At 37.1% G+C, this 17,950-nt stretch overlaps 2 protein-coding genes across 5 annotated transcripts; one reads left to right on the plus strand and one right to left on the minus strand.

Annotated features, from left to right (window-relative positions):
* Positions 1–2,749: 2,749 nt before the first annotated feature.
* efhb (EF-hand domain family, member B) lies at positions 2,750–9,907 on the minus strand. Of its 3 annotated transcripts, XM_056762479.1 has the most exons (13): positions 9,292–9,902; positions 9,137–9,199; positions 8,853–8,996; positions 8,124–8,304; positions 7,552–7,662; positions 7,326–7,455; positions 6,973–7,056; positions 6,432–6,499; positions 6,151–6,305; positions 5,678–5,885; positions 4,658–4,876; positions 4,241–4,422; positions 2,750–2,980 (listed from the first exon to the last, which is right to left on the minus strand). In XM_056762479.1, exons 1-13 carry the CDS (start codon positions 9,364–9,366, stop codon positions 2,834–2,836), a joined length of 1,767 nt encoding a protein of 588 aa, XP_056618457.1. In that variant the 5' UTR covers positions 9,367–9,902; the 3' UTR covers positions 2,750–2,833. The 3 variants fall into 3 exon arrangements, with proteins under 3 accessions (XP_056618457.1, XP_056618458.1, XP_056618459.1); XM_056762480.1 differs by lacking the exon at positions 8,853–8,996 and having other exon boundaries at positions 9,292–9,907; XM_056762481.1 differs by lacking the exons at positions 8,853–8,996; positions 9,137–9,199 and having other exon boundaries at positions 9,292–9,905.
* Positions 9,908–10,740: 833 nt separating this feature from the next.
* On the plus strand, positions 10,741–17,491 carry rab5ab (RAB5A, member RAS oncogene family, b). 2 transcript variants are annotated; one of them, XM_056762482.1, is made up of 6 exons: positions 10,741–10,794; positions 14,109–14,339; positions 14,454–14,605; positions 14,822–14,944; positions 15,101–15,194; positions 15,286–17,491. In XM_056762482.1, exons 2-6 carry the CDS (start codon positions 14,174–14,176, stop codon positions 15,399–15,401), a joined length of 651 nt encoding a protein of 216 aa, XP_056618460.1. In that variant the 5' UTR covers positions 10,741–10,794; positions 14,109–14,173; the 3' UTR covers positions 15,402–17,491. The 2 variants fall into 2 exon arrangements, with proteins under 2 accessions (XP_056618460.1, XP_056618461.1); XM_056762483.1 differs by lacking the exon at positions 10,741–10,794 and adding an exon at positions 10,889–10,910.
* The last annotated feature ends 459 nt before the right edge of the window (positions 17,492–17,950 follow it).

Below are 17,950 nucleotides of genomic sequence, written 5' to 3' on the forward strand. Positions count from 1 at the left end.
TGATGGATATATAGACGCTAATAGGTTCTTTCTCAGCTGTTTGCGTACTCGTGTCTTGAGCTCGTGTTTCAAAACATCTTTCCATCTGTCACATTAGCATCTTTGACTCGGATGTCGCTCAGCGAGAAAGTGCCGTTTTTAAGTTAACTTTGGAAAACTGGCATACTTCAAATCGCTCGACAGAGGGTGTGATGCGAAGCTGCTTATCGCACCAAAGCTTTGAGTTTTTTGTTTTGGTTGACAAAATCCAAATTTGTCAACATGTTTGTTTTCATTTGTCTCCTGACCTGCCCTGACACTCAGTTTGAAGAAGAGTTATAAGCAACAATTTCCATTGTAACTTATATTATCATCATTTTTATTCTATTTGGTAGTGGTATATCACGCTTGCTTTTCATAATAATTTGCATTTTCCAAAGATATGTTTATTGTGTCAAATATGAAAATACAGAGACTATGACACTCGTCTAAGTGGACTTAACAGTGTACACGTGTGAAAGCTTTTTCAGATCAGACATGCTGTGAATAAGCTTCCGGTGTTTCCAACGAGATAAATGACATTTAATAATGACACGGATCATACAGAACCACAGATGGGGTCCTGAGACCAATTATCATCCGATTCAGATATTAAAATCAGTCCTCTGTTAAAGTGACAGTAGCCGCGTGAAGTCATCCTGTTTCTCAAAAAACTCTTTTATGTCTCGTCATTGTTATGTATTCATGGCTTTACAGGCAGTCAAATTATCATTGACTGAAATTCACTAAATCATTAAGAAATATGTGGTGGTGGGATTATAATTTTGAAGGCAGTAATGGATTGTTCTGTTCGACTGGCGTAGGCGTTTTGTCACATGTGTGCAGACAAGTCATAATATGATTAACAGTGGATATCAAACCTCCCGTTTCCATTGAAATAAATATGTTAATACCATATTAGGCAATTAATCACGCCGGCTTCGAATACAACTGAACAGAACAAAACAAAAGAAAAGAAAAACATCAATGTGCTTGATTTTGCATTCCTCTAGGCTTTTATTATGGATTAGTGACTCTTTGCTTTTATTAATCTCTTTAATGTACCAAACATTAAATCGTATCAAACATTAGCTTGCAATTCTGAATAAAGCAGATCAGTCTATATATTTAAAGGGATAGTTCAGCCGAAAAAACATTAACTCGCCCTCATGTCATTCCAGACCTATAATGCGTTCTTTCTTCAGCAGAACACAAAAGAAGACATTTTGAAGAATGTTGACAACCAAACAACACTGACCCCTAATGACTTCCATTATATGAGTACAAAACCACAGAGACATTTCTCAAAATATCTTCTATTTATGTTGCACAGAAGTTATATACAGGTTTCATATGGTCGGTTTACTGGTTGACTTTAAAACGATATTAAAATCTAGACATACTGCGTTTATAGAACAGATGTCTTTCGACCATCATTCATAATAGATGACAAAGTTTGCCCAAACAATATTTGAGAAAGTGCACGCACACAGACTGTGCGATACGGTCCTATGGGAGTATATGGTAATTGACAGCAATCTCCATCTCTCTGTAACTCTAAATGCAGCATACGTCCTCCAAGTAAACTCAATAATGTGATCCTGGGAGGCAAAAATTCATTACTAAGCTGAACTATTATTGTGCTAGATGAGGGCACTTTTTATTGCAGACGGGCCCCCTCGCTTCATTTGACAGGAGACTCAATTAAACAAATAACAGGGCGGAAATTACCGCTGACCCAATAATGGATGTGAACTAATAACAGACAGAAGTCAGAAGCATTTAAACCTCCCTCCTCCTCAGAATAAACACTGCTGTTGTAATTGTTATCACTTTTGCATTTTAGTTACATTGAATATTGTTTCTTCCCGCAGTCTAAATGGTATAAGAACTGCCTTTAAGGAAACATGAGATCACTTAACTTGATAGATGACAAGTGTAAGTATGCTTCATTTTTGATATTGTAACATCCAATGGCATAAGTTTAGGACAAGGCTGCCTGGTAAATTTTGTTCGTTGTTCCTTGTGAACCGTAAGTTGTGATCGTTTTTACTTCTGTATTTTTACGCATATCAGAGTGAAATGGATTGTTTAATGAAAAAAAGTGGCCGTGGCTTTCGTCTCTCTCTGTGATTTGATTGAATGTAAAAAAACAGCCATGGCATTTTGATATGGAACTGGCATCAGACTGACAGTTGAAGGGGAGGAGTTAACCGATGCTCCGCCCAAGTCGTCTAACATATGTAATTTAAGGTGGATAGTCACAACAGGACAGAAGTGCATTTTCAGATTTAAACTGAAGATTATAGGTCTTTGCTCATACAGTCCGAAATTTTCATATGCGTTTTTTCGTATTTGGCTCACTGAATTGTAAAAAAAAATGTCACTTAAATTGCTTGACAGATGTGAAAAATGCAGAAAATCAAACCCAGTCCGAATTTTTTTATGACGGACGAAAATATTGGAGGCAGTGTGTAAATGTGATTGACACAACTTGAGGTCGTATTTAAATTTTAACATGTGGAAATTTCAGATGCAAATTTCGGACACAATGTGCAATGGGCTTATGAGGGCACAGGATTTAAAAAAAGAGAATGACCCACATTGATAAACTATTTACAATAAACGCTGCAATATTTCATGGCATTCATAGGCATTTTATTTTTTATTTTCACAGGGACTTTAAGATGAACGTTCATTTTTTAAGAATCACACTGTTGAAATATGCTTGTGTATTTGAAGAGTTTATTCACCGGTTAATAAACAATAAATAAACGTATTCCTGACAGACAAGAAAAATACTGACGTGTTGAGTTTAACATGCCTGTAGTTCAGAGAGAACGTCTCGAAAGCTCTCCACACATACATCACCGGTGGGATGTCTCATTGACGCCAGCTTCCAGGCCTCCTCAAAGGTCTCATCCGAAAACTTCACACCTACTCTTTGGAATATCTGTGCTATCTGTTAATAAATATTAGTGCTTTGGTTAGCATAGTGACATTTGTGATTAATTTCTATGCTTGTTAATTCTGACGTCACGTTTTACCGCCTCCGGGTCCAAACGCTCCAAAAGCTCCAACACCAAATGCTAATACACACTTATAGTTTGCTGTAAACTATACAAAAACTAAAGTCCTAACCTTTAAAGTTTCCTAAGCCTTTATTTCCATTACAAAACATTGATTATTAAATATCGATGTCAGAGATTCTGTGAAACTGTAGAGAACACTGTGTGTTTATTAAGGTTGTGCGTAAATGTGCAATATGAATTAAAAATGCTCATAACGGTCTGTTTAAATAGTGAATTGAAACGAGTGGAGGCTTGGACCTGGAAAAGAATTCTCTACATCAAGACTTAAATGGATAGTTTACCCAAAAATTTGAAATTCTGACATCATTTACACTCTTAAAAATAAAGGTGCTTAAATGGTTCTTCACAACGATGCCATAGAAGAACCATGTTTGGTTCCACAAAGAACCATTCAGTCAAATACTTTTTTACCTTTTTTTTGTGAATCGGAAAGATGTTAAAGGTTCTTTATGGAACCAGAAGGTTCAGCTATGGCGTCGAAGAACCTTTTGAAGCACCTTTTTTTCTCACACTGTTCTCATTTCAAACCTGTATGACTTCCTTTGTTCCGCAGAACTCAAACGAAGATATTTTGAAGAAAGTTAACTGAACAGTGCCGGCACCCATTCACTTCTATTGTATGGAGACAGAACCAATGCAAGTGAATGGCTGCCGGCTAACAAAATTCTCCCAAATATCTTCTTTTGAGTTCTGTTGAAGAAAGAAAGTCACACAGGTTTGAAATGACAAGAGGGTGAGTTAACTATCCCTTTAACAAGCAGATATCATGGGTGAATTGAGTCATTTATCTGTGGTTCTACCCGAAAGCAATAAAAAAGTCAACATTCCCGCTTTACCATGGTAAAATTACTCTAATGACTTTACTTAGTTATTGCTTTTATAAAACAGCAGCAACTGCAACATGGTTAAAGACAAAAGTGCTATATTTATTTATGACAATAATCCCCCAAAAATCTCAGTTTATTAGTCTAATATAAAGCTATGGTTTCAGACTGATGTCACATGCCTTAAATGTGTGATCACAGGTGACTGTCAGCATTTCTTTTAAATACAGCTCATCCAAACAGCATTTAGAGCATTAACTATCTATGTTATAATTAGGAGTGAGTCATGTTGTCATCAAAACTGACCTCATCTTTTTCACGAGGACCAAAAAGCTGTTCTTCATGCACTCCGTAAAAGGAATACAATGGTGGGTGGAGCAGATCATACACTGTTGATTCATCGCCGTAGTTGGTCCTGTCGTAGATGCGTTTGATACGAGGGGCCGCTAGATCTCTCCGGACTGACGACACTCCACACGTACGATAATCTATCATCGAAAATTGCAGATTTGTAGGTGTTCTAGAAGCTTACTAGGTAGGTTGCTAAGGTTTTATATGTAATAGCTGGGACAGACAAACAGATCCTAAACTTTTGAGCCAGATTCTGAACGTTCACTTAGTGGAAACATCTTTCCAATCCATTAGACAAACATACATTCAATGAATGTGTAGGGATGAAAAAAGAAACACTTTCGTAGACATTGTGAAGTGTGTCTGACTCACTGATAGTAGGATGTCCCCCCACGACAGCATTGATGAGAGAAGAGGAGGTGATGAAACTGTCCTTCACAGATCTCGGCCTGGATAGGGTTTTGGGGGTCTTCCTGGTGCACCCCACCTCAACAGGCTCCAGGTCCTCAGGTCTCACCAAGAAATTAACAGCATCAGATACCTGAAGGCCTGTTCTCTGCATGTTGGCTGGGGTCGTACATGCCCCTTGCTCTGCAACATACAAGTGATTCATTAGCATTTGGCACAAACATTTATCACTGCCAATCTGACAGAATACCAGAATGCAACAGTCAGACAGAACAAAAAAATTCCCTACATTGTTTCAAATTTCGGTTAACTGGATTTTTTCCTGTAGAATTGGAGATGTCGCTGAATTATTCGTCCGAGCTGCATCTGCCTGTTATAAACCCTTCCCACCACACGGGGGCAGACTTCTCTCTTCCATTCACATTAATAATGGATCATTTTGTTTTATTAACTGTTTATCACTGTTTAAAGCTACACCCATGTTCTATATAGTGCACCATTCATTTAAATAAATCAGACTGAATACACTATACATAAATATAGTGTAGTAAATATAGCTTTTAAAATATAATATATCTATTAAACATAATTGTAAATGAACATGACATTTGTTTTTCGATACATGGTATCTTTTTATGCCAGCGAAACTGACTGAGGACGCATTTTTGCTTACTTTTTCACCATGGTGTGAACTTAAATGTTATTCTATGTATAGAAAATAATGAAGAACTGAGTGGTTTCAGTACAGCAACGCTGTAGCACTTTGAACAGTTTATACTTGTTGGATATCCGTTTTTGACCCTTTGACATCTCTGGTTTTGATCTATATCTTTTGTTTACTTCTCTTAAACTCTGCACACGTATTTATACAAGCAGTCCTTCTTGTTACATAAATCTACAACTCCATCCCTCAAACAACATTTAAAAAATCCAATAACGCAGAGATCACAAAACATCTCTGTAAGGATACAGACTTCAGTTTACCTCCTGTGAGAATCTTCTGCTCCGTACTGTTTATTGCCATTTTGTCTTTCCAATTTAGAAAATTGGAAAACTCCAAAAAGTCGATCAGTCCGTCTTTATCAACGTCACAGTGATCCATGAGGTCATCGAGCACCGGTTCACTGATGATCATGTTAAAGTGGCGGCAGGCCTCCTTCAGGTCCTCCTTATCTATTTTCCCTCGCTTCGTCTGTGGCGCATAAAGACCCATGCACACATAACCTTAAATATAATGAAACGCATCTTGCCAACAACAACACGTGGATTTACATTTTCTGCATTTCAGTGCTTCCAATGCAACAAATTGTAAATAGAAAAGAAAAACACACGGTCACGGTGCAATAAAAATGTTAGTGATGGTTCGAAATAGTCTGCAAGGAAGTTAAAGCAGGCAAATATTTTAAGGACATTTTGATAACAGAACATTCTTTCTCTAATTTTTACACTTTTTTTACCTTGTCATAGAATCTGAACGCTTCCAGTAGTGAGCTGAAGTTCTGGTAGTTAGACCTCTTCAGGTGCTGGCGAACAGCATTGAGCAGTGTTCTCTGTATGTCTTTACCTTTCAGATACTCTTCAGGTGGAGTCTGATGGAGGAGGTCACCTGCACCTGAGCAGAGATGAAAAAATCTCACATTCAGACAGACCGTATGCCTAGCAAAGAAAACATGACTATAAATTCTCTACAATACGAGCTCCTGACATCAAATTCAGAATGTTAGATGAATCAAATTACCGAAGCCGTCAGGTTTCATCAAGACTCCAAATGTGTGATCTTTGGGAACATTTAATGTCTCTTCAATTCTAGAAATGAATGGACAGAGAGAAAGCAATACAGCAGCAGAAACTACAGTATAAAATAACATTTACATTTAAAGGGATAGTTCACCCAAAAATGAAAAACCTGTAATAGATTTATTTGTTCGAATGATCACAGAAATTTTTTTTTGGAAGAATGTTAGCAATTTTCAGTTCTGGGACATCATCCACTACCCTAGTAGGAAAAAACGAATTTTATTTTTGTTCTGTTGAACACATAATGAGATATTTTGGAGAATTAGGAAAACAGAGTTCTCGGGCGCCCTTCTCTACCATTTAATTCTTGCTTCTATGGTAGTCAGTGATGTCCCGGAACTGATAATGACTAACATTCTTCCAAATATCTTTCTTTGTGTTCATCGGAACATCATTTATACAGGTATGAAATTACACGAGCATGAGTAAATGATGACATTTTTGGATGAACTGTCCGTTTAACAATATTCTTAATGACTTACGGGTCATGAACTTTGCCTGTCTTCGGCTGAGTCTTCTCTCTGAAGTCATCACAGCGTTTGGAAGCTAATGTTGCACTGTTGTTTCTTTAAACACGAAGATTAGCAAACAGTTCATTTCTGATAATGCGTTCATTGCCATGTTTCATTATCATTAGGAAAACTCTAAATGGAATATAGATGCCATCATAACTTGAATATTGAAAATGACAGCCGTTTATAAGAATGCATGTTCATTAAACACAGTTTATGTGTGATTACCGCATGTCATTGTGCCTAACAACCACATTGACAATGTATGACTTTAGATCTTCAGCTATAGAAAGCTGTTATGTTATGGTGTATTTTGAGTTTACGGTTGTGTGTCACAAAGCCAGTGGAGACATCTGGAGATGTTCCTGCCGTCATTGCGATGAGGTGTTTGGACACCAAAGTGGCTTTCTGCGTCAAAGTGATCGCGGTTATATTTTCGGTCCACACGCTCCCCTGCAGCAACAAAAACACACCGTTTTCTGATTTAAAGCCAAATCAAAGCGTTTACAATCAAAAGCCGATTTTCAGAAATGAGACTTTTTGACTGACCTACTAAATAGGAGCCATGTGAGCGAAGGTAGAGTTGATGTTTGTCTTCAGCCTCATTTTGCACCTGATGTGCAGTTTTGGGTGGATTGATGATCTCACCAGCATTAGAAACTGTGTAAAAATCAACATGTATGGTTTTAGTTATGTCTGTCGAGCAAATTGTACAGAAATCTCTTAAAGTGATAGTTCACTAAAAAATGTAATTTGTTTATCAGTTACTCACTCTCCTTTCATTTTAAACCTGTATGACTTCCTATCCTAGAACACAAAAGAATATATTTTGAAGAAAGTTGGTAATCAAACACTTGCACCCATTCACTTCTCTTGTATGGATGGACACAAAACCAATGTATGTGAAGGGGTGCCGGTTTTAAAATATGTTCTCTGAAAGTCATACAGGTTTGAAATAACAAGACGGCCAGTGAATGAGTTTTCAATTTTTGGGTGAATCCTAACTTTCTGAATTCTTTAGATTATTTAGGCAGGTTTAGTACATTTATATATATTTATATTTTGTAACTATTGAATGTTCAATCGTCACGGTACTAATGAGGTTTCATAAACACATTTACATTTGAGGGTTGTGACACCAAATGTTGTTTTCTCGGGATCAATCCAACTTGGCAAACCGGGCCCTTGAACTTGTGACCTCCCAAGAGGAGCCTTCCGATTGGTGGCATAATTGATTTCTTGAAGGTGTCGCAGGCTTTCTTGAAAGCGTGTCTTTGGTGCAGGGTTGATCACTAATCCGGCCTAAAAATCCATGTACACAAAGAATAAAATGATTGCTCCGAGTGCTAAACAGGTCATATGTCTCCCCAAAGAAACTTGGTTTTGACTTAAGGTGTTATACAAAACTGATACAGAATTTTTTGCATCGTGGCATTATCATCACTGTGATTTGAGCACATTTCCCCCAGATATTCTAATCACTGCCATGCATCTAAAAGCTGCAGCCTACTCTTGAGGTTTTATGTAAATTTTTTGCAGTTACCATTATTCTCAATGGTATGGTTCACATTATATTCTCATTACTGTAATCCAGTCATTTCTGTGCATTACGGTAATTAGAATTGTGGAGGAAAATGTGTTTAATTGTCTTGACATTAAAAAATAGGCTTCATTTTCCTTAAGGGAAATATCAATTATATTAAAGTAAAACATAAAGTCTAATGATACAGAGCAAATGTAAAGTATAACGTTTTTTTATTTTGTGTTGCAAATGACCCATGAATAGAAAAGTTTAAACCTCAAACATATTAAAAACATATCATTTAATAAAGACTGGCTGTGCTACTCACAGATATGGATGATTTAGTGATCACACCATGAACTACAGCACTGGCGATATCTGGATCATTTGCCCTTCCATGAAACACTCGAACTGACCCTACAGCCGGCTGAGCCGAACGGACAAACTTTCTGACCACAGGTGGAGTTACACACTGAGGGAAATTATTTTAGAAACACACACAACTAAAAGTGTTATCTTAAAAGAGGTATGTACAGTCACAAAGAAATACATAGTACAGTATTTTTCATCTGGAAATCCAAAGCCATTTCAAAGCTGTTTTACATGACCCACCCTTGGTGTAATGTCCTGCAAACAAGTCTTTGCTCTGTCACCCACTGGAATGAGCTTTCCTGCCTTTACATGGAAATTATATTGAGAACATATACACAGCACGTCATGAGATTTGAGTATAATAGATGGAAAGATGAAAGTGAAGCGAGTCTTACCGCACGGATGCTTGGGAATGTGTCTCCGCGTCTCCACGTGCATGACTTCCGCTCAGACTGATGCACGAGACTCATGTCTGGCCCACTTTTAATACAGTTTATTTACACTACAGTCTATATCACCTTTTTACAAAACCATGCAAACATGTTTTCATTTGCAGTCTGCGTCCCGTTACCTGGCAACGACCTGAAGGAAATGACGTCAGTTGACAGACGGTGCGCGTGTCTGGTTATGGCTGATGTGCGAAATCTAGCCATATTATTACACTAAATTACATTAGCTGACAACTTCACCTACCCAACCCTACTTAACCTTACAACAAAAAATATATATTAATCAACTGTTTTGAGCGTGACAAAAAGTATGCGTCATTGAAGTGCGCATGCCCAGTGGAGAGACTCCTGGATCCCGTCTTGTCAAACCGCCACAAGTTGTGGCTAGAAGGGATACAGCTACGGCCGGAAGTGGTGACAAATCTCGACTTAAAATTACAATAAATTACACTCGCTAACGCCTACACCTACCCTAAACATAACCTCACAATAATAAAGAATATTAATCAAGTGTTAACAGCATGACAAAATATGCGGTATTGAAGTGCGCATGCCAAGTGGAGGTAGCTGTATCCTTTCTAGCCATAATAGGTCTTTCCTCGCAGTTTTTTCATTGATGCTTGAACAAACAATGCAAATTACCAAAAATAACCAAACAAAACAAAGGACCAGGGGGAAATTACGAGAATTACATAAGATTAAAAACGAAAATAAATTGCTCTGACAGCTGTTTTGTTCTTTGACATTTTGATTGAAATTAGGAATTTTTCAAATTCTTTCATGAAAAAAATGAAACGTAAATCTTTCAAAAATTTTGATTTATGAATGTGGAATTTAGCACGTAACAAAACTAAATTCATAGGATAAAATTCACGTTTCTTGGACTGATAGAAGTCAATAAACCTTGTACCACATCCTTCAAACATAACACACAATCAATATATATTTCATTCTTAATAAACCCTAAGACATCTTTCCAAAACATTTTAGTAGAGTCTTTCGTTTCAAATATCAGGTTCAGTTTGCAGAGGGGTGACGGTGAAATGTATACAGAAAGTATAGTGCTTATTTATTTAATATTTTAATCTGAATTACATTGTAGCAATAGAATCGTTATTTGTCATGATATTGACATTATTTGGTAATTGAATAAAAGGAAAAAAAATATTATTAGTTTAATAATGCATAAAAAAGCTAAACACTACATAAGGACACAATACAATAAGGTCTTGTGTAATTAAAATACATAAATACGTGTTGTAATTAAAATACATCAATACGTGTTGTATATGACATAAATTAAGTGACATAAATTAAATATACTAACTATGGTTGTATAAAAAAAACAAAAAATAAGATTAGTCGATTTCTTCCTGACTCTCAGTGATGCCAGATCACGTCATCGTCAGTTTTGATGCGAAGGGGAAGTTGGGAGGAACCGAAAAGAAGGTACGAGTGTCTGGGCTTTAAATATTTGTACAGTTTTCGCCGTTTCATTTGTGTTGGTCTTGTTTTTAATAAACAACACGTTGTTCAATAATTTATGCTGTTCTTGCTTTGAAAAGGTTAGTTCGTAACGTGTCGGGCGCAATGTTTTCCGAGCGCGCGGCCTGTTTTTCAGTTAGCATTAGCAACATTAGCTTGAATTTTCGGGAGCAGTTTGAACCGCAGCAGCAGGGAAAACACATAATCGCCGGATTAAACACATCTGACACGATATCACGAGTGTGGAAGAGAATAAATGTGTGTGTTAGATAGAAAACGAGAGAGAAATAGCTCAACTACCGTTAGCTCCGTTACCATTAGAGCTAACGTAACTAGCTCGAGCTTCACATCTGACTGTCATATTATGATACACAGATGCATTTGCTTTTACTTTTAGTTTGTTGTAAACGACTGTGGTTTATTTTATTTGACTTGGAAGTAGAATTTGACTCTTGTGGTTTGTAATCCATATGGTTTAAAAGTGCTTCGGTTTGTTTTGAATGATCAGATCGTGCTAACTGGACAACAAGTCGTTTTATTATTGGTTTCTTTTTTCTATTTAAATTCAGCCCCTGTTATCTATTTTAGATGTCTACCTACGTTGAGGATTGTCTTATCACCACTGTTGCACTGTCACTTTGTTCTATACTGTGCATATCTATTATAAAACATGTAAGTTATAGTCTAGTAAATTATCTAAAGAGATGTTTCATGTACAGTGTAGTGCACTGTATCAGGACCATACTGATATTATTGTATATAGTTGGTATATTACACACACAATATTTGAAAATGTCAACTTTGTCGCCTACTGTCTTAAACTTACTGTTATCCGTCTATTTTAAAAGACAGTGGAGTGTATATTTAGTAGTAGTAAGCTGGTATTCCATTTTAAGAAAGGCCTTGCCAAGGCCGCCTTGGTTTTGTTTGTTGGCTGTTTTAGGACACGGCACTGACGTCACTGGGTTTTTGGGTCAAGCACAAAAGATATTTAGTGCTAAACAGAGTCTGCCCTCTCTGAATAGTGTCTGTTGTTCATGGTTTAGTCACGTGATTGCATTGGTATGGATGTAATAGATGCGATGACGTACTGCACAATAGACATTCTTTCTGAAACTATTGTTACATGAAATCATAATTGGAGGTTCTGGTTGGCTTATCAATTAACCTAAACAGTCTTGGTATACATACAAATAAATGTGGGTTTTTTTCTTTGTATAAACTATGTTTATCTAGAGATCTTATCATAGGAACTCATTTCATTGGGAGGCTTAATATTGCTGTAGATATTCAATTTTTATGGACAGGTATGTTACAGTTTCTTCTGGTCATCCAAGTAAGCCACAAGTTTAGTTTCAAACCTGGCTGTAATTTTAAAGGAACCCTGAACAAACAGAGGTGTTAAATCTGGAGCCATCAGCAAATTTGCACATTTTCTTTCAGGCCTGTATCAAGTCACCGAGGGTTGGGTGGATAGACGATGCCGACATGACGATGTTGAGTCAGCAACATGTCACCTAAATAAACAAAATCCTAATTAATATACAAAAAGTATTTAAGTACTATATTTATTGTTTTTTATGTTTCATTAGCTACGTGCAGTGTGGGAGAGTAGAGTACGTGAAATTTGTACTTAAGGATACTAAGGACAAGTAGTGTTGCTTTGCTGAAATTGTACTCCATTAGAAGTATAAGTACTGGTGTTATAAAAAGTAATACACATCGTGAGCGCAGGCGTGTGTGTTTGTGCGGGCGTGCGTGCATGTGAAAGATTAGGATGGCACCACCTCCACCTCATTTTGAGCCAGGAAAACCCTGATATAAACAAATAAACTTATTTTATATTTTTAAAACACAAACTGAGCTCATTTATGCTTTTCCATTAGCGCTGTGCAATATACCGAAATATCGCAAATGTGCACATTGCAACATGCATATCACAATGGTTTGCAATAAATTAGCAATTTAATTATTCGAAAAGTTATGTATGGTCAAAGTTTAGATCGTAGTATCTATCTGGCAAGTGGATGTTAGTTGGGATATACGTGCGTGCGAATGCTAGTGGTCATGTACTCTGACGCAAATCAATCAACAGTTCGCTTCGCAAAGCTTTCATAGCGAGCAAAGATGAGCCATCCCGAGCCATCCGCAGCTGCTTCTGTCGATTTAGTGTCAAAAACGAAGAAGCTCCTCAAAGAAATGGCAGTATTTTTCATTAATCTTTCAGAAGTTGTAGTGATCCTTTCTTTTTCATCAAATAAAGTGAATCACATGTTGGTTATATATATTTATAAATATATTTTAATATAATTTAAATTGATTAATAAAAATATATACATATATATATTGTATCGCATATTGAATATCGCATTACTTAGCATGCTATCGCATATCGCATTTTTCCTCAATATTGCAACAGCCCTTATTCCCAGCAATGTTCATGTGTACTAGGCCCCATTATCCAGAAATTAATAAATAAGAGCTCAAATTACATGTAAAAAAAGCATTTGTAGCCAAAATTGCATATGGATACGCATTGAAAGGACATATCTATAGAGGAGCTGACTGTTAATTTACTCAACCGCAAGCCATTTAAGATGTATGTGACATTATTTCGTAGGTAGAACAGTAAAGATTTTTTACCTGGAGTTGTGGTCCATGGTCTTTCATAAAAAGTCCACAGGTATATGTCTTTTAAAGTTCAAAATAAATGTAACCACTGCAGCTTTCGACAACCTATAAACGTTTAGCGAATCGATCGATTTGAAGAAACTGAACGTTCTTACAACATTATAACTGGTAATTTACAGTTATCGAAACTGCTTGAAATCTTGTGCATGTTCCAATCGCATTCATGTTCCCTAAGGGCAGAGCACTTGAGGGATAGACTCGTTAAATAGCCGTTTGGATGACACTTGTCGAACGGAGTAATGCTGCAGAAACACAATTTTTATCTCACATATCAGAGGACCCTTCTTATTGTGTCCCTTTCCCGCAGAAACTGTACTCGATAGAAAGTGTGATTTTAAAATTAGCGAAGTAGAAGTTTTACTTTAATTTGTAACGAACTACACATATAATTACAGAAGTAAAAACATACTTGTAATAGTTTAAAAACTTGCAGTAGTGAGTAGTTGTTATTCGCTACTTCCACCCCAGGCTACGTGTTGCTCTCTATCACCAAGTCATAAAACTCTTTGAAGTATTGTTAGTTTGTTTATTGGCGAGGAGATTAATAATAAAATCTAGGAACTAATTATCATCATTTTTGTTTGCAGATCTGGGAGCGGCCGTTTGTGAGAAACACTTTTGATTTCAGTACAGGAGATTGGTGTTTAAGGTCATGGCAGGAAGAGCCGGAGCAACGAGACCTAACGGGCCAAACGCCGGCAACAAGATCTGTCAGTTCAAGCTAGTCCTTCTTGGCGAATCTGCCGTGGGCAAATCCAGTCTAGTCCTTCGCTTCGTAAAAGGACAGTTTCACGAGTTTCAGGAAAGCACAATAGGAGGTACTTTCATTGTCAGTGTACACTTTAATCCTCAAATGTGATGATATTTTCTGGTGTATTACAATCAAATTGCCTTATTATGATCCGACCCGTTCTCTGTCCTCTCACCAACAGCGGCCTTCTTGACTCAGACGGTATGTTTGGATGACACAACAGTGAAGTTTGAAATTTGGGATACAGCCGGCCAGGAGCGCTACCACAGTTTGGCCCCGATGTACTACAGAGGAGCACAGGCGGCCATAGTGGTGTATGACATCACGAATGAAGTACGTCTTCACTTGCTAGATTTACTCTACTTTAAAGAAGAATCATGGCATTTTATAGCTTTGGTTTGTCCTAAGGATCATGGAGAAATTTTATAAATGCACTTTACAGAGAAAGCTAAATGCATGACCCTTTAAGCACAAAAAGAGAGTATTTTGAATCTGGAGTTTGCGCTTCACATGTAGATGTTTAAAGGAACTCGTGCTTTTTCCCTTCAGGAATCGTTTGCACGTGCGAAAAACTGGGTGAAAGAGCTTCAGAGACAAGCCAGTCCAAATATTGTAATAGCGTTGGCTGGAAACAAGGCAGATCTTGCCAACAAGAGAGCATTGGACTTTCAGGTTCGTAATGTTTTCACAGAGGAGCAGGTCCTGATGGTCTCACAAATGAGCCGTGGAAGTGTTTATAAACACACAAACAGACTTCCAGACATTAACAACTGTCTGTTTACAAGAGTCTGTCTAGTTTCCTCAACCCTGACTTTTGTTTGTACGCAGGATGCACAGTCATACGCAGACGACAACAGTTTGCTTTTCATGGAGACGTCAGCCAAGACGTCAATGAACGTGAATGAAATTTTTATGGCTATCGGTATGTTACCATTTACTACTTTTCCATAAGATACTTTGAAATAAAAACACAAATTCACGAAATATTTCTCTGGTCTGTCTATTTGCCACAGCAAAGAAACTACCCAAGAGTGAGCCGCAACCTGCCGTTCCCAACACAGGACGCAACAGAGGTGTGGATCTAACAGAAACAGCACAGCCGGCGAAAGCTTCCTGCTGTAGCAACTGAAGGGCAGCGCTCATCACCTCCTAACAGCATCACATCTGGACATGGGGCTCCTCCTTCCAATCCTCGCTCCTCGGATTAGCTAAAGACTCTGTATAGCTGTGTTTCTAATACCTTTTTTTACTTTTTGTTTTTAAGGAAATATGTAAATCAGCAGTCTACTGGATGCATGTATCACTACAAAAAGCTAAATACACATTTTTAACTTAATTCAGCTGGAGAACAAACCCGCTTGAGAGAGAGAGAGTGTGTGAGTCTTAAAGTGAAAGTGTGTGTTTGATATGTGGAAGCGACTGGCTGTGCAAGAACATGACCTGAGTTTATGACCAGACCCAGATGGAATCTGAAAACATTTTCAGTGCCGAATAGGGAGACCAAAATAAAAAACATTAAACTGAGGTGTGAATAAAAACAGGGTTTTGTTCGGTGTTTGCAGATTCCACGCGGGCCTGCTCATGATCTGGGTCAGATTGAATCGGTTTGGCTTTTAATACGACTGTGCTGTTTTTAACAGAAATCATCCAGATACTTCATCAGCAGCTGGTCTATGTTATTGGCTTTCATTTGGGATGTGGGACCTTCTCATTCTAGTTAAGCATTTCTCTATACATCTGATGTTCTCTGAACAGCCTTTCCTACCACTGTGTGATCTTAATAACACCCATATTGCCATTGGTCTTGTTCGTGGAACAGGCCATTGAGTTCTGATGAGATTATGAAAATAATGGGCCTGTTGGCTTCAGGTGCATCTATTACTAGATGTAATGATTCGAATGGTGAACTGATAAAAGATAACAACTAGGAAGACAGTCAGTGAAACATTTTTAACCTGCTGTATGAATTACTTTCATTATTATTGTTATTATTAATTTAGACTGTATTCCTATCTCTGCGTTTTTCTTACGCTTACTTTTGCATTGGACAAGCGATGGTCAGGCCCAGATGAAATCAGCATTTTCTGCAAAATTCTGTGGAGTACATCGTCCAAAATGATAGTTTAAATAACACATGCATTCGCATTTCACCCCATTTACTTTCCTAATGTATGTTTCTGGGTTGAATACACTGTATGTTATTTAAACATATTTTTAGCAATGACTTTTAAGCAAAAAGTAGCTTTATTCATTTGAGCAATTACATCCTGTACAATCTTCATTATTCAATTCCAGATTAAAATACAGCTGAATATCTTGGATAACTTTGAAATTAATATAATATGTTGACTTCATTACACAGACATGCAAAGGATGATGGGTGTTTGAAACTAAATGTGAGTGTAAAAGTCTGAAACTGCAAATTTCATGTGGGCCTGATAATAAATTCAGATGTCAAACAAAGAACTATTTCAGCATCTTGGACATGTCCAGGAGTTTTCTTACTGGAAGCCACATGCAACTCATTATTTGTGTCAGTGCCGTTTTGAAATCTCTGACGTCTTCAGCACTTGTTTGAGGCATGTTTGCAGGCAAATGTAAATTATATGTGCTGTCCGACGAAAGCAAACCTCTCAAAATAAAAGAGTGTGTTTGTGTGTTAAAGCAGTATCTTGAAAATTGATTTACGAACTGTAAAATATTAAAACTGCATGACTTTAAATACAGCCATTTTCATTTGCCTGTGTATTAAAGCTCTTGACAGACGGTAAATTTGCACACTGTACAGCTTCGCGTTAAAATCTTACTACCAGTTTCTTTTCACAGAAAATCACGTTGGAATGGTTTTTTAATGTATGTAGTGTTATTAACAAATGAACTTGACTTTTAGTCAGTGGTCTGTTATGTACTTTCTCTCGAAACGCTCTCAATGTTTTTATTTCTAAGAAACTATTGAATTGCACAATTTTGAGTTGCGTTTTTTTTAGTTATGAAATTGTGGCTACCTGTTGTATCCAAAATGATTTCATGATGGACTACAGTGGACATGTAAACAACACTCCTGAAGGACCACAGGTAGCTAAGGTCAACTAACCGCCAGGTGTTCAAACCAAATTGATTAATTGATGTAATGCATTAACACTGATTGAGGGACTGATTGATTTTTAATGTCCAGGTACAAGAATATTTCCAATAAAGGGGGTGAATTGTATAAATCCATGATGTGGCCGTTGTTTAAGGTGGAGTACATTTCAGTTATATTTTATATACGTTCAAACTTATGATGCGTGAGATTCAGTGACATGATCTGACATTAAGCTGCATAGTTTTCTGATTCCATATTCATGTCGATGAATCCTGGATCCTTTATTTGGTTAAAGTCCCTTACCAATTTTACAAATGTCTTCAAAAGGTCTTAAGGGTGCTAATACTAAGATATTCTGAAGCCATTTAGCACAGTATGTCAGAAGACTTAAAAAGGAATAATGATAGTATTATGATTGAAACTTTGCCAAAAATCAAGCTAAACTTTTCTTGTGAAATCCATCAAGAATTGATATAAATATTGTTTAAGACGTAATGCACAAAGATTAACACCATCGACACTAAAAGGAATAGTTCACCTTAAAAATTAAAATTCTCTATATTTACTTAACCTGTTCTGATTGTGAACCTGTG

Source organism: Triplophysa dalaica, chromosome 12, assembly GCF_015846415.1.
Source record: "Triplophysa dalaica isolate WHDGS20190420 chromosome 12, ASM1584641v1, whole genome shotgun sequence".
NCBI lineage: Eukaryota > Metazoa > Chordata > Actinopteri > Cypriniformes > Nemacheilidae > Triplophysa > Triplophysa dalaica.